Below are 14,414 nucleotides of genomic sequence, written 5' to 3' on the forward strand. Positions count from 1 at the left end.
GGGACGTGATTCAAGAGAGGGTGGAAGAGACGCTGAAGCCAAGAGTGGGCAGGTCCTCTCTCCTGCTCAGCTCCTCGGTGGCCTCTTTGGACTGAGGTCATACCTGTCCCGGCCACCAAGATTCCCTAGACACTGAGAACCAGCTTTTGTTTCTTAGCCTGAGACTTCGAGATACTAGAAGACCCTCCCAGGGACCCAGGACCAGGGTGCACAGTGATGGAGGAGGGAGAGCAAGTGAGGCTGCCTCCCCCCATCCCCTCCAGGAAGGAGCTAGTAGAACCCAGGCATCAGGCTGCCCAGTTCCAGCAGTGGTGACAAGGGCCCCTTTGTGCCCCCCTCCCTCGGGGGCAGGGAGGAGCTGGGCCCTGGAGGCAGGCGGCCCCTGGCACCCGGGAGGAGGGGACAGGCTTGCAAGTGGGGGCCTGGACCCTGGGAGGCCAGGGGACTGTGAGCGGGGCTGGTGGAGCAGAGGGACAGAAGCAAGAACATCCAAGTGAGTACTCAGCCGAGAGGGGCCGGCGACGGGGTGGAGAGCGGAGGACCGGGGCTGAGAGGGTGGGGCAAAGGGGGCCCAGAAGCACGTGCGAGGCAAGGTGCTCTGGGCCATGGATGGGTACCGGGAGCTGCCACTAGTTTAGGATGGGGCAGGGTGCTGCTCAGGACAGCTCAAGGAATGAGCTGGGACCGTGGCAGGGACAGTGACCGAGCTTAGGGAAGGAACCACAGAGAGGAAGAACGCAGGGGTCTTCTCAGCATCCCTGGGGTCTGCAGGAACAGCTGCCCTGGGGCTCCTGAATTTGGGGCAGACTTGGGGAGACAGTGGTCTGGGGCTGGAAGAGGAGCAGAGGGATGGGTAGGGATCCTGCCATCTGTGAGGGGGCAGGGGCAGAGAGCTGTGGGGGCTGAGAGCTGTGAGTGAGGCCGTGTTAGCAACGGGGCGCATGACAGGTGTGTGTGTGTGTGTGTGTGTGTGCACGCACACGTGTGCACGCACGCACCACCCCTGGGTGAGCCTCCATCTACATCAGCGTTCCTCAGGCTTGTTTTCATTATATTCCACTAGGGCACAATTTTAGAGCTCTCTTTCCTAATCCCATCCCACCGTGAAATTTTACGACCACAGACGTACAGTGTATGTGTTTGTGAACTGTGGGCCTTCAGAGAGTCACAGCTCACCCTAACAGCTAAGACAAGAACCAGTCTTTGCCCCCATTACAAACAGGTGGTTTTCCCGCTTGCATCCCAGGTGTGCCCAGACCCTGTAACCGGCCCTCCTGGGGGGCCCCATCCTTTCCTGTCACAGTGTGTCCATCAGCCTGCATCCGGGTGGGTCTGTCCTCGGCCACCCCCTTGGTGTGTGTGTGTGTGTGTGCGGGTCTGTGCATCTTTGTGAGCACGTGTGTGCCTGCGTGCCCACGTCATCCCCGCGGTGTGGGGGTGGGAGGCAGGGCAGTGGGGGGGGTGCTTCCGGACTGTGTGTGTGGGGCAGTCTGTGGGTGCAGGGGGCTCGCTGCCCTGCCCAGGTGTATGCCTGTGTCGCTGTTGTGTGAGCCTGTTCCTTCTGGTTGGGTCTAAATCTGTCACATTTCAGACCGGTATTTGCGTGTGTCTGACTGTGCATGCATCCGTGCCCGTGGGAAGAGGGCGGTGAAGGCCAGGCAAGGCAGCCACTTGAAACCATGGCTTTGACCCTGGGGCGACCCACAGAGCAGCCGGGTGCCAGTGACTCACAAACTCCCAACCCCAGGGTCCTTCCTGGCCCTGCTCCGAGCCCAACCAGGACCACCCGACTCTCCTTTCATCCCACCTACCTCTAGAAGTCCCCCAGGATGAGGCACCCTGACCCTGAGGGAACAGGGCTCTTTTGTACCGGGCCCTGGCCTCTGCTGAGGGTGGGGACAGCAGGGGCCATCTGTGGGGTGGGAGAGGGCGGCAGGAATTCCCGCGGCATGTTGGGAATGCTGATGCTGTGAAACCCAGTCATTGATGGGCTGGGTCCCTGCCCGCCACCCCCAGCCCTCAGCCGTGGGACATCTGCTCCCTCACCCCACTCACCACACGGCCTACTTCACCCCCCACCCCAACACGCTGCCGCTCCCCCTTCCTCCCCAAAGTTCTTCACCATCACAACTTGGGGCGGGCGGGCCATGACTACAGAGTAGCTTCCAGGCTGTGTGGGAGTGTCCCCAGCGTCCCCAGGCAGCAGAGACCACGTGGGCAGCCTCACAGCAGGCCACCACTCAGAGTGGATGCAGAGAGAGGGCGGCTGGCCGGGGCTACACCTGTCTGGCTCTCATTCCAGGTCGGCTGGCTGACAGCTTCAAGTGAGACCTGAAGGCATTCCCAACTCAGGGAGACTGAGGTGAGGGGCAGGGTTCCAACTTCTCTTTCCCCCTGGTTTCCCCTGCTTCCTACAGCCGGTCCAGCCCTGGCTCTGTCCTTACTTTCTGGAGATGCCCCGGGGGGGGGGGTACGATGATGATGAAGATAATTATCCGCATGTCATTACGAAGTGATGATGAAGTGTGCAGACCTGGAGCTTGGCAGGTGGGGTTTGAATCCCAACTCTGCCACTTACCAGCTGTGTGGCCTTGGGCAAATTCCTTAACCTCTCTGGACTGCAGCTATAAAATGCGGGTTCTAACTGCCACTATCTCAAAGAGACCGAATGAATAATACAGCGGAGTCAAGCATTAGGGCCTGGGGCATGCATGGTCAATACATTAGAAATGTTTGTAATTCCAAATAATGATACCAGCAGTAGCCAACTTCTGAACAGGCCCCCTCCTGAAGCCTTACCAGGGGCACCCTTCACTTCTTCTCCGCACCTTTAGTGCTCTCCTCTCCCCTCTCCAGCTGTCGCTCACTTGCTGGACAAAATGATTTTCCTCACGACCCTGCCTCTGTTTTGGATTATGATTTCAGGTAAGGACTAGGGGTGCAGGGGATCCTGGGGTCTTGGCCTCTGAGTGGGCTGGGGCTGTTTTTGTGGGTCCCTGCAGCCTCCAGGGGGGTGGTGGAAGGTGACAGGAGTTGTGTGCATTGAGGGGTGGGGCGTGATGACCCAGGAAGGACATGTCGCTCCACCTCAGTGGTCCTGCATGCCCACAGCCTCTCGCGGTGGTCACTGGGGTGCCTGGATGCCCTCATCCATCTCTGCCTTTGAGGGCACGTGTGTCTCCATCCCCTGCCGCTTCGACTTCCCTGATGAGCTGCGGCCGGCCGTGGTGCATGGCGTCTGGTACTTCAACAGCCCCTACCCAAAAAACTACCCCCCGGTGGTCTTCAAGTCTCGAACCCAAGTCGTGCACGAGAGTTTCCAGGGCCGCAGCCGCCTCCTGGGGGACCTTGGCCTGCGTAACTGCACCCTTCTGCTCAGCAGCCTCAGCCCGGAGCTGGGCGGCAAGTACTACTTCCGCGGGGACCTAGGGGGCTACAACCAGTACACCTTCTCGGAGCACAGTGTTCTGGATATCATCAGTGAGTCCCCAGAGCGCACGCGCGGAGGGCGGGGGTGGCACCAAGTCTTTGCCGCCTTTCCAGGGAGGTTGGGGATGGCCAGGCCCGGGGTTTCTCAGTCTGGCTGGGGGTGCACACCCCCCACACCCACACAGAGGAGGAAGATGAGAGAAACAGACAAAGCAGGGCCCCCAAACAGTCTTGCTGCCCTCAGAGGAAAAAATGAAGGTTCTTCCTCTTCTTCTAAAAACAACTGGAAGGAAAGCAGTGGGGCCCAGGGGTTAGAGGTAAGGCCTCTGGAGCCCTGGGTTGTCTGGGTGACCACGAGCATGTTACTTAATGTCGCTGGACCTTGTTTTCCTCCTCTGTAAGATGGGGATAAGACTAGCACTTACAGCTCAATGAGTGAATCCTTGTGGGGTCCTCCGAGCTGCGCCTGGCTCTGGGTGACCAGTGCTGGGGGACAGCGTGGACATACTGCTCTCAGTCTGAATTTTTAAGAGAAACCAGAACTGCATGTTTTTCTGCGCAGTCTCCTAATTTCTAAACATTGGCTGCTGATTCTGATTTTTAAAAACAAATCCTAAATTTAGGCCAAAGAGCATGCAGTTCTGGGCCAGATTTGGCAATCAGAGCAGGGCACGCCACCCAATTTCCAAGAGGCCCTATAGCATGGAGCCCCTAGATTCGGGTTCCCCATCTGCATGGAGTCCTCATGAGCCAGATCACAGCCCCAGTGCAGAAAGAGACCCCACTGGCACAGCCAGACATAGATCTCCAAGACATCACACACACACACACACACACACACACACACACACGCACACACACATGCACACTCACATATGTGACAGGAAAATAAACCAAAGCAGACATGGGAAAGGAGAGAAATTTCTTGAGGATGAAGCCGGAGTGAGTTTGAAGCTCGGTTCTACTCCACACTAGCTGTGGCCCCAGTTTCATCATCTAAAAACTGAGCAAACTAACGTTACCCACCTTCTAGCTTGGCGGAAGGACTGGCGAAGGAACTACTGTCAAGTATTCAGCCCATTATACTGTGATTTTCATTATTACACGTCTGTGGTCGGAGGAGGAGGGCCTCCGGGTGAAGGGTATCCAGGAAGAGAGAAGGTTGTAGGGAATTCTTTTGGGCAGGGGACCGTGAACCAAGAACGTTTCCTCGACCCTTCTGTTCCCTGCCCCTCATCTAGACACCCCCAACATCGTGGTTCCCCCGGAGGTGGTGGCAGGCTCTGAAGTGGAGGTGAGCTGCATGGTGCCGGACAACTGCCCGGAGCTGCGCCCGGAGCTGAGCTGGCTGGGCCACGAAGGGCTGGGGGAGCCCACCGTGCTGGGTCGGCTGCGCGAGGACGAGGGCACCTGGGTGCAGGTGTCGCTGCTACACTTCGTGCCCACTAGGGAGGCCAATGGCCACCGGCTGGGCTGCCAGGCCTCCTTCCCCAACACCACCCTGCAGTTCGAGGGCTACGCCAGCCTGGACGTCAAGTGTGAGCCTGGGGACGGGGTGGGGGGGTGAGGTGGGGGGCGGGGCGGGGGCGCGGTCTGCGGCCCGAGCTTGCTGACCCCCGCCCCCTCCTCTTGTCACGGGCCTTAGACCCCCCGGTGATCGTGGAAATGAACGCCTCGGTGGAGGCCATCGAGGGCTCACACGTCAGCCTGCTCTGCGGGGCGGACAGCAACCCGCTGCCGCTGCTGACCTGGATGAGGGACGGCACGGTGCTCCGGGAGGCCGTGGCCGAAAGCCTGTTCCTGGATCTGGAAGAGGTGACCGCCGCGGAGGACGGTGTCTACGCCTGCCTGGCAGAGAACGCCTATGGCCAGGACAACGGCACCGTGGGGCTCAGTGTCATGTGTGAGTGGCCCCCGCGTCCGGTACTGGCTGGACAGAGGAGGGGAAGGACAGAGGAGGGGAAACCCGCGCCTCGCCTGCCTGCCGAGCTGGGCGGGGGCAGGGCCGGGAGCGGGGGCGGGCCCACCCGAGCACCGCCAAGGTGGAGGCCAAGGTGGAGTGGAGGGCTGCAGGTCAAGGCGTTCCCTCCTGCGTCCCACAAGCATCTGATGAACACCTACTGCGCACCACTCTTCTCCCCCGGGTGAGGTGGGAAGACAGATGGGTCCCTGCCGCGCAGGAATGCGGGTGAAACTCCGACCAGCCTTGCCTGGTCTGGGAGTGGATCTGGGCCCTGGAAATCCGCATTTCCCAATGATCCCCGTTGCAGTTGCAGGCAAAGGGACAAGGGACCCCAGACCTCACCCAGCCCCTCGCCGGCACTGTGTTATGTTCTGGAGTACCCCCCGCTGGTCAGATAGGGTTCTTTGTTAGGAACCAAGGAGAGGTCATTCATTCATTCACTCATTCACAAATATTTATTGAGGCAAAATGCCCAGGCCTGTGGATAATAATAATGAGAGCTGCCGCCAGCATCCACTCAGCAGTTTCTGAGTGCCTTCCACAAATACTCTTCCCCCAGACATCCCCACGGCTATCCCTGACCCTCCTCTTCTCTTCTTGGGAAAGCCTTCCCTCACCGTCCTAGTTAAAACTCCAACTACCCTGATTTCTCATCACCATGTTTATTTTTCTCCAAAGCCCATATCCCCGTCTTGCCAACTACATTTATTTACTAACACAGTGTCCACTCACGCGGTTGGGAATCTTCATCTCACCTTGCTCAGGCTAATACGGCTCCTGTCATTTAGGTTCTCCGTGACTCCTGTGAGGTTGGGACTATTATTAAGCTCCTTTTGCAGATAAGAGAAATGAGGCCCGGAGAGGTTAGGACATGGGTCCACGCACAGCTGGGAAGGGGTGGAGCTGGGATTTGAGCACAGCGGGCTGGCCACAGAGCCTCTGTTCTTATAAACAGGATAGCCAGACAGGGATTATCTGAACCATCGGAGCTGGTGTGCTCATATTGGGATATATGGGGTCACATCGGGGATGGGAGTTGGCTGGCAGAAGAGGCACCCTTGGCTTCTGACCATTGCTCCCCCCGCCGTCCTGCCCCTCCCAGATGCACCCCGGAAGCCGATGGTGAACGGGACGATGGTGGCTGTGGAGGGGGAGACGGTCTCCATCTTGTGCTCCACACAGAGCAACCCGGATCCTATTCTCACCATCTTCAAGGAGAAGCAGATTCTGGCCACGGTCATCTACGAGAGCGAGCTGCAGCTTGAGCTGCCTGCCGTCACTCCCGAGGATGATGGAGAGTACTGGTGTGTGGCTGAGAACCAGTATGGCCAGAGGGCCACCACCTTCAACCTGTCCGTGGAGTGTGAGTACCCCCGCTCCTCTCCCCTTGTCCTGCCGGAAGCGGGCTGGACTTCATGTCGTTCCTCATTCCCCGCCTCGGTGGGTGGTTCAGTGGGGGCGCCTGGTTTGCTGGGAAGCATCCATGCATTCCAGCCAAGGGTCAGCTTTCCCCCAGCAGATGAGAATGGGCAAGGTAGGGAAGCTGAATCCACAGCAACAAACTGAAAGTCCCACCTGAGAGTACTGTGTTTCCACATCCTGGGGTGCGCTTTTGACCAAGGAGATTTCTGGTTCCTGTGGCCTCTGCCCCCTTTGCAATCACCAGTAACCAGGACATCCAACCCTTGTGTTGCATTGCTACATACCAGGCATTGCTGGAAGCTTTGTACGGGGAAACATTCATTTCAACCACATGACATTCCCAGGAGGGAGGTGCTGTTACTGTCTCCAGTTTCCAGAGAAGCAAACGGAGGCCCAGAGAGGTTATGCCATTACCCAAGGTCACACAGCCAGAGAACAGTTCACATCCAGACAGTCTGGCTTCACTGTTCCGCCGTAGTTGACCTCATCCTGTTGTTACATCAGAATACACTGATCGAGCTGTTGCTATGTGCCAAGGGCAGTGTGACTGTGGGGAACGTGGGGGAGAGGACCAAGAGGACACCAAGCTGACGAACAGGTGGAGTTTAGCCAGAGAAATGGGATGGGAGGGATGCATGTAGAAAGCTTGGAAGTCTTGGAAATGAAGCTTATCATTCCACTGGCAACCAGCAGCTGTCCCAACCTCTTCACCGATGACACCGCCAACACGCCCACTCCACCCCCACCCCCCACCGCCATGCAGGGCTGTAGCCCCCAGCGAGTAGTTTCCACTCCCTCTCCTGCAGCAACTCCCTCTGGAATGTCACCCCCATGTGGCCATCTCCTCTGCTTCCTCTTCAGCTCCGGCCTGGTTTCTGGCACTAGTTTCCAAACCTGACCAGTCCCTGCCTCCGTTATTCTACCTCCAGTGGTCCCCACCCCCCAGGTTTGCCAGAAGGTAGTGAGCACCACTTAGACTCAGTACTCTGAATGTGGTGATAATCAGTAGGTGACAGAGACAGGCTATTTCGAGTGCCACTTTCCAAGGCAAAGGGATGGCCATGCACCGCTGTGCTAACCTTTCACTCTGGGGCACGCTCCCTCCCAGCCCCTGCTCGCTCGCAGTACCCAAGGTGATCATGCGTTGTGGGGTGCTCTGCTTTCTCCATCCTCGCCCTCCTGGGCTAGCTTCCTCCTTCTGCTACACCCCTTTTCCCTGTCACACCCCAAGCCAGTGGCCTCATAAGTCTGAGGGTCAGAGAGCCCCCTGAGAATCGGGTGGAAACCCCTGAGCCTGAACACCATAGGGTCTCACGTACATTGGAGTCACAGGCTCTCCTGGACAGTGAGAGGGGCGGCAGCAAACGGTCATTCATGGTCTCCTCTGGGCAGGACCCCGAGCCCTGCAGTGTTCTTCTCCTGAGCCCGTGTGGTCACCCTGTGAGGCAGGTACACGTTATCATCATCCCCTCTTTGACGGAGCAGAAGACAAAGGTCAGAATCCCCCAAGACCATGTAGCTCGGAGGGTCGGTCAGAGCCAGGAGTCTTCTGGACTTTTCTCTGGCCCAGCTCTTAAACCTCTGGCTGCTTTGTTGCTCTGCAGCCCGCGGCGCCCAAGGACTTACTTAATCAGGCTTCTTTTTGGAAACAAACCAACGGATTTGGAGTGGAAGGCCTTCAGCCTGCTGGAGCCGAGGAGCAGCTGTGCCCCACCGCCACCGGCCCTCGCCCCACCTGCTGAGCCCTGCCAGCTTCACCCAGGCCTGGGTCACAGGCGTGCCCTGGCAGGGAGGCCTCAGGCTTCTGGCCACGGCATCCCTCAGGCTCCTCTCTGTCCCAGAAGTCCATGTCCCCTCTCACCAGGGATTTGGTGCCCACTGACAATGGCAGGTGCTCCTAGAGTGGGGCGTCCTTCTCACCCATTGAGCCGGGGCCCAGCATGGTGAGGGACATGCGGCAAGGCTCTCGCCTCTACTGAGTGCTCGCACGCAGGGGACTAATCTAAGCCCTCTGCGCACGCTGACCTATTTTGGTCTCATTACAACATGATTGTGAGGGACTGTTCTTCATCCCAGTTTAAGAAGGAAACCGAAGTGTGAGCTGGTGTCCAGCACCAGACAGAGCTGAACCCACCTGGGTCAGAATCCCTGCTCTGTCTCCATCGTGCGGCAGCATGATCCCAGACAAGTGACTTCACTTTTGCGGAGCCTCTACACTGAAAAACGGGTATATGATAACCATAACTAACCCCAAAGAAGGCTGTGAAGAGTCTGGAAGTTATGCTGAATGCCCACAGTGCCTGACACCATTTGCTCCGAAAATCATTTCCCACTAATCTCTCCCTTGGACTCCAGGCTCCTGGCCCTCCCGGAGTTCCTGCGGCCAAGGCTTTGCTCACGTGCTCCCCCTGCTGGAATGGTTCCATTTATCTCATCCTGAATCCTTGGGAAGGATGTTAAGCCTTTAGAACACACTTGTGAGCCAACCTTCGAAGTTCTCATAGTCCCTTGAGAGAAAGGACCAATACTCCTATTTGCACAGATGAAAACTCCACCTTGGAGGCCCAGCGAAGCCAAGTGGCCTGATCAGGGCCAGTAAACGGCAGAGCTAGGCTCTGCCAAAGCTGTCCCATCCCAAACTCCCTATTCTTTGTGGGACTGGGGGTTTGTATAGGGTCAGTCAGGGTTCCCCAGGTCTCCCCCGCTGCCTGGAAAGCTGCAGAGATACTGAGCAACATGGAGGCAGGGTGGTGGCAAGGGGTTGAGGGCAGACGCTGTCCCTGGAGCAGAGGGGTGTGGTCTTGAATGAAAGGGTTTCTAAAAAATGTAACAGCTGTTGGTTCGGGTTTGTCATTATTCTGCGGGGTGCTAATTCGTTAACACTACAACAAGACATAGTGCATGTTTGCCTGTACAGATTTCGGGCTATATATTTTTAAATTACTAGATTTAGATGCAAGTACACATTGAGGTTCCAGCTGGAACCATCTTGAGCTCGAATTGGGTCATGTGACTTCCTGGCCCGTCACTGTTACTTGCATATTCTTTTTTTTACTGGAAATTGGAAGTAAGTGGGGGTAGGTGGCCCGAGGGTCTTTTGGCCATGTGCAGGGGGGTTCCGGTCAGAACTGAGAACCAGAGCTCAGTCTAGAGTGAGCAGGCTCCAGTGCTGGATTCTTCAGGAGGGGAGAGAACATAGTTTTGAAAAGCAACATTCGATGTTCTATTATATTATCATATTTTAGAAAATGAAAGAAATCAACACCCCCCCCCAAAAAAAAACCCCACAAAACCCAGACCAGTACCATTTTTGTAATACGAACAGCAGCAAAGGAAAGCTCAGCACAATGACTTTGGATGGAGGGTGGGGGTTGGTGTCAGTGGCAGTGGAAGAGCCCAGGACGGAGGGACAGTCAGGGTGCAAGGGGGCTTGAGGGAGTCAGCAGGGGCATCTGCAGGTGGCCAGGAAGGGGAGCCGGCAGGATTCAGTAGCCCATGCCAGTCTTCGCAGAACTCCGCTATGTGAAAGGCGGGTTCTAAGGATGCGGATGGAGAGTAGACAGAGTGAGAACCGGTCTTGACGGCAGCAAGAGCCCAGCCATGTGGGTATCTCACATGGGTAGGGATAAGTGCTGGGGAGCAAAACCCAAACAGGACGGGGAGCGAATGGTTAGTGAAGCGAGGCACAATTTCCGTGAGTGGTCAGAGAAGATATCACCTGAGTAGAGCCCCGGGCAGAGAGGGAGGGACTGAGTTCAACAGGTGTTAGGGGAGTGTTCCAGGGTGAGGGAGAATCTCCAAGACCCTGAGCTGGGAAGAAGCTCCATGAGCTTTAGAAAGACCGAGGAGGCCAGTGTGACAGGTCAGGAGCCATGGCAAGAGAAGACCCGTGCGGCTGGGTCCCGCGGGGCCTTGCCAAGCCAGGGAAAGAATTTGGATATCATTGTCAGTGACCTGGGGGCAACGGAAGGAGGGTTTTGAGCAGGGAGCCTCGTGATCTCACTTGTTTGACAAGGTGAACAAAGAGAGGGGGCCAGAGGTAGCGCGAAGGGGGAAATGCAGCTCGTCTCCGAGACAGCTACCACCTGCTCCGCCACAGAGTCCCCTGAGGCTCAGCCTCCGGTTGGCGCCAGTCCCCTGAGTCCTGGTACTTCTTGCTCCTGCAGTTGCCCCCATGATCCTCCTGGAGTCCCACTGTGCAGCAGCCCGGGACACGGTGCAGTGCCTATGCGTGGTGAAATCCAACCCGGAGCCGTCCGTGGCCTTCGAGCTGCCCTCACGCAACGTGACTGTGAATGAGACAGAGCGGGAGTTTGTGTACTCGGAGCGCAGTGGCCTCCTGCTCACCAGCATCCTCACGCTGCGGGGGCAGGCCCAGGCCCCACCCCGGGTCATTTGCACGGTCCACAACCTCTATGGCACCAAGAGTCTGGAGCTGCCCTTTCAGGGAGCCCGTGAGTGCTGTGGTCGGGGGGCGGGGAGTCACAGGGGTGGAGGGGGCTTCTCTTGGATCCAGGCTTCCCTCCCCGAGGCTGACCATCAGCCACCCAGCTCGGGTCGGGCGACGCAGGTAGAGCAAGTGGTAAAGATGCCCTTTCCAGTTGGTAAGAAGAGGCTGCCCTGGGTTTGCCTGTGCTTCATGGGCCCTCTCCTGGACCCTCTGGCCACTAAGCCCTCTGGGCCAGTCAGGCAGTGCAAGGCTGTGCCAGCTCTGGAAACGTTTTCACCATCATCTCTGCCCCAGCCCATCTCCCAAGACCCCGAGTGTCCTCACTACCACCAGCATTCCTGAGGGTGCCTGGATCTTCTGTCCTCAGACCGCCTGATGTGGGCCAAGATCGGCCCCGTGGGAGCTGTGGTAGCCTTTGCCATCCTAATTGCCATCGTCTGCTACATCACCCAGACACGCAGAAAGTGAGTGGCTTGCCAGGGCTCATCTGGGGGGTTGGGGACTCTCCTAGGGCTGGGGAGGTGGGGAGATTAGTTAGAGGTAGCAGGTGGCCAAGCGAGGGCAGCCCTGTCTGTGTTCGGGAGGGTGATTCTGCTCTGTGCATGTTTGGCTGCATGGAGGAGAGGGGCTCCTGCTAACATTTCGGGGTGGGCCAGTTCCCCGGGCCGGGCACTTTCCCCTGTTGGTTACCCGGTCCCCACGTTCTGTGGCCACAGCCCCTTGCCCTCTAGGAACCCTCCTGCACACGCTCCAGTGCAGTAGGGGAGAGCCAGCGACCCCTGGCTCATAGCCACGGGGCCGGTCACCGTCGGTTCCAGGGCCTGGGTGATTACACACATCATCTCTAGCAAAAGGACACTCCCCAGCCCCAGACCACCCCCCACAACAACTCTGCTATTCTCCCTCCTTGTGGCACACACATCAGCTTCCCTGAAAACAAATTCATCCCTTTGCTCCATGTCCTGGAGCAAGAGGGGAGGACAGAGCCAGAGCACATGAGAAGAACCCCAAGAAACTAAGCTGGGGTCCCCAAAAGTTGCAGAGGCCAAGAACCTGATGGAGGGATGGGCACAGGGGACAGGAAGAGGCTGGTCATTCTGAAGGGCCATCTATGCCGTCTTAGAGAGATGGGTGGGAACTGCCCTGGGGTCCGTTGAGCCAAACTCCTCAGGTAGATGGGGTCCAGAAAGGGAGCAGAGAGGGAGGCCTGGGACTCCTGCTGGGGCTGATGTGTCCTGCCCTGCAGAAAGAACGTGACAGAGAGCCCCAGCTTCTCGGCGGGGGACAACCCCCCGGTTCTGTTCAGCAGCGACTTCCGCATCTCTGGGGCACCAGAGAAATATGAGGTGAGGGCTGGAGCCCTGTGGCTCCAGACTAGCTGGAAAACCTGGGTGCCGGGGACCCTGAGGGCCTGGGAGGGCCTGGGAGGCCAAGGGACAGTGGGGAGGCTGGCCCCTTCAGAAGGGAAAGGGAGGAAGCGTGGAGGGCGGGCTGCACCGGGGCTGGGAGGGGTGTTCAGGCTGAGGCTGGGATGGGGGCTGAGGGGCTCAGCAGAGGGCAGCCCCCTCCTCCCCACCCGGGTCTATGACTGCATTTCCTTCTCCAATAGTCCAGAGAGGTCTCTACCCTGGAATGAGCGCCCCAGGAGGTAGGATCCAGGGACCTCAGTGTGCCCGCCTCTGGGCCCTGGTGGGCCTCGGGGTTGGCGTGCATGTGTGTGCGTTCTCGTCAGGTGTCCAGGATGTTCCCTGGCTAAGTCTGGCCCTGCCCAGCTCTCCTGGCCTTGTCTATTCTGTCCTGTTGCTGCTCCCTTCTGTCTGTGGCCACTGTCCCATGTCTGTGTCCAAAGGCCCCATGTAGGGGTGGGGACGGGGTGGAGCACAGGACAGGGAAGCTGAAGTCACCCCTGCAGGATCTCCCAGACTGAGGAGGGAAATCACCCCAAACCTAAACAGGGGGAAGGTCATATGGAACCAGGCACTTACACATTTGGAAAGGCGGGATCCCAACCAGGTGACTTTAATCTGACAAGAGGCTATGGGTTGAATCGCCTGTGCCCCAAATTCTTATGTTGAAGAGGTCTTCCTGGACACACTGAATTTGTGGGTGACTCTCAGGCTTAGCAATGAAGAGGCTGTCGTGCGTGGGGGCACCAGCATGGGCAAAGGCCCCAAGCCGCACTGGCGGGCCTTGAGAAAGGAGGTCTACACGGAGCTTTGGGACTTGACTTTGGAGCCGTGGGGGTGAATGTGATTGCAGCTGTTGGCCCTGGAAAAGGTGGAACAAGACCCTTCTATTGGGCTCTTTCTGTTTGCAGAGCGAGAGGCGACTGGGATCTGAGAGGAGGCTGCTGGGCCTTCGCGGGGAGCCCCCAGAGCTGGACTTGAGCTATTCTCACTCGGACCTGGGCAAACGACCCACCAAGGACAGCTACACCCTGACGGAGGAGCTGGCCGAGTATGCTGAAATCCGTGTCAAGTGAGGGAGCTGGGGGCTGCCTGTGCGGCCACCCCTCCCTCAGGACCCTCACTGGCCCCTACTGGTTATGGGCTCCCTTGCTCCCCAGAGTGGTGGGGGCTGGGGCCGTAAAGGAAGGGGGCAGGTGACAGTGAGGTCCTGGGGGCCTGGCCTCCCCTCCTTCCCAGCTGTCCCCGGCCCTGCCAGCACCCACCCCACACTGTGGCTCCTCTCTAACCTCCTTTAACCTCATCTGTCTGGAGGGGAGCTCCGTCTGTCCGTCCATGTTATTTATTGCTACCCCCTGCCTGGTCTCCTGCCCCCATACCCGGCCCCAGGGCCTGTACAGAGGGACGCGAAATAAATGCCATGAAACCAACCACTTGTCTAGATCCTGATGGTTCCTGATCCATCCTAGCGAAGCCTGCCACCCCTCTCCTCGCCCTCTGCGAGGTCCTGTGCAGGGACAAAGGCCCAGGAATTCTAGCCCCGAGTCCAAGGCCACCACCCTGACTGGCAGCTGTGGGCTGGGTCTGGCCCCTTCACTCACTCACATCCCCTCACGCCCCCTGCCGGTCGGGGTGTTTCGTGAGCCTGTGCTGATTTGACCGCCATCCCTCACATTCACGCCATATTTCACAGCCTCAGCCTGCCCAACTTTACTTTTTTTGGTTTAAGAAACATTAAGTAGGC

The 14,414-nt window shown here is 58.1% G+C and overlaps 1 protein-coding gene across 2 annotated transcripts; it reads left to right on the plus strand.

Moving 5' to 3' along the window:
* The first annotated feature begins 422 nt into the window (after nucleotides 1-422).
* On the plus strand, nucleotides 423-14,103 carry MAG (myelin associated glycoprotein). Of its 2 annotated transcripts, XM_047709456.1 has the most exons (12): nucleotides 423-493; nucleotides 2,303-2,362; nucleotides 2,857-2,925; nucleotides 3,112-3,480; nucleotides 4,671-4,967; nucleotides 5,075-5,332; nucleotides 6,495-6,755; nucleotides 10,981-11,268; nucleotides 11,632-11,728; nucleotides 12,511-12,610; nucleotides 12,874-12,912; nucleotides 13,582-13,688. In XM_047709456.1, exons 3-11 carry the CDS (start codon nucleotides 2,880-2,882, stop codon nucleotides 12,898-12,900), a joined length of 1,743 nt encoding a protein of 580 aa, XP_047565412.1. In that variant the 5' UTR covers nucleotides 423-493; nucleotides 2,303-2,362; nucleotides 2,857-2,879; the 3' UTR covers nucleotides 12,901-12,912; nucleotides 13,582-13,688. The 2 variants fall into 2 exon arrangements, with proteins under 2 accessions (XP_047565412.1, XP_047565411.1); XM_047709455.1 differs by lacking the exon at nucleotides 12,874-12,912 and having other exon boundaries at nucleotides 13,582-14,103.
* Nucleotides 14,104-14,414: the final 311 nt, after the last annotated feature.

This window comes from Lutra lutra, chromosome 17, assembly GCF_902655055.1.
Source record: "Lutra lutra chromosome 17, mLutLut1.2, whole genome shotgun sequence".
Taxonomy (NCBI): Eukaryota; Metazoa; Chordata; class Mammalia; order Carnivora; family Mustelidae; genus Lutra; species Lutra lutra.

What these genes read in the sequence shown, in the direction of transcription:
- MAG (XM_047709455.1), top strand. Translation starts at nt 2,880, where the DNA reads ATGATTTTCCTCACGACCCTGCCTCTGTTTTGGATTATGATTTCAG. An exon ending in CGCCAGCCTGGACGTCAAGT is followed by an intron (nt 4,968 to 5,074) that starts GTGAGCCTGGGG and finishes CACGGGCCTTAG; the next exon opens with ACCCCCCGGTGATCGTGGAA. An exon ending in GCTGCCCTTTCAGGGAGCCC is followed by an intron (nt 11,269 to 11,631) that starts GTGAGTGCTGTG and finishes TTCTGTCCTCAG; the next exon opens with ACCGCCTGATGTGGGCCAAG.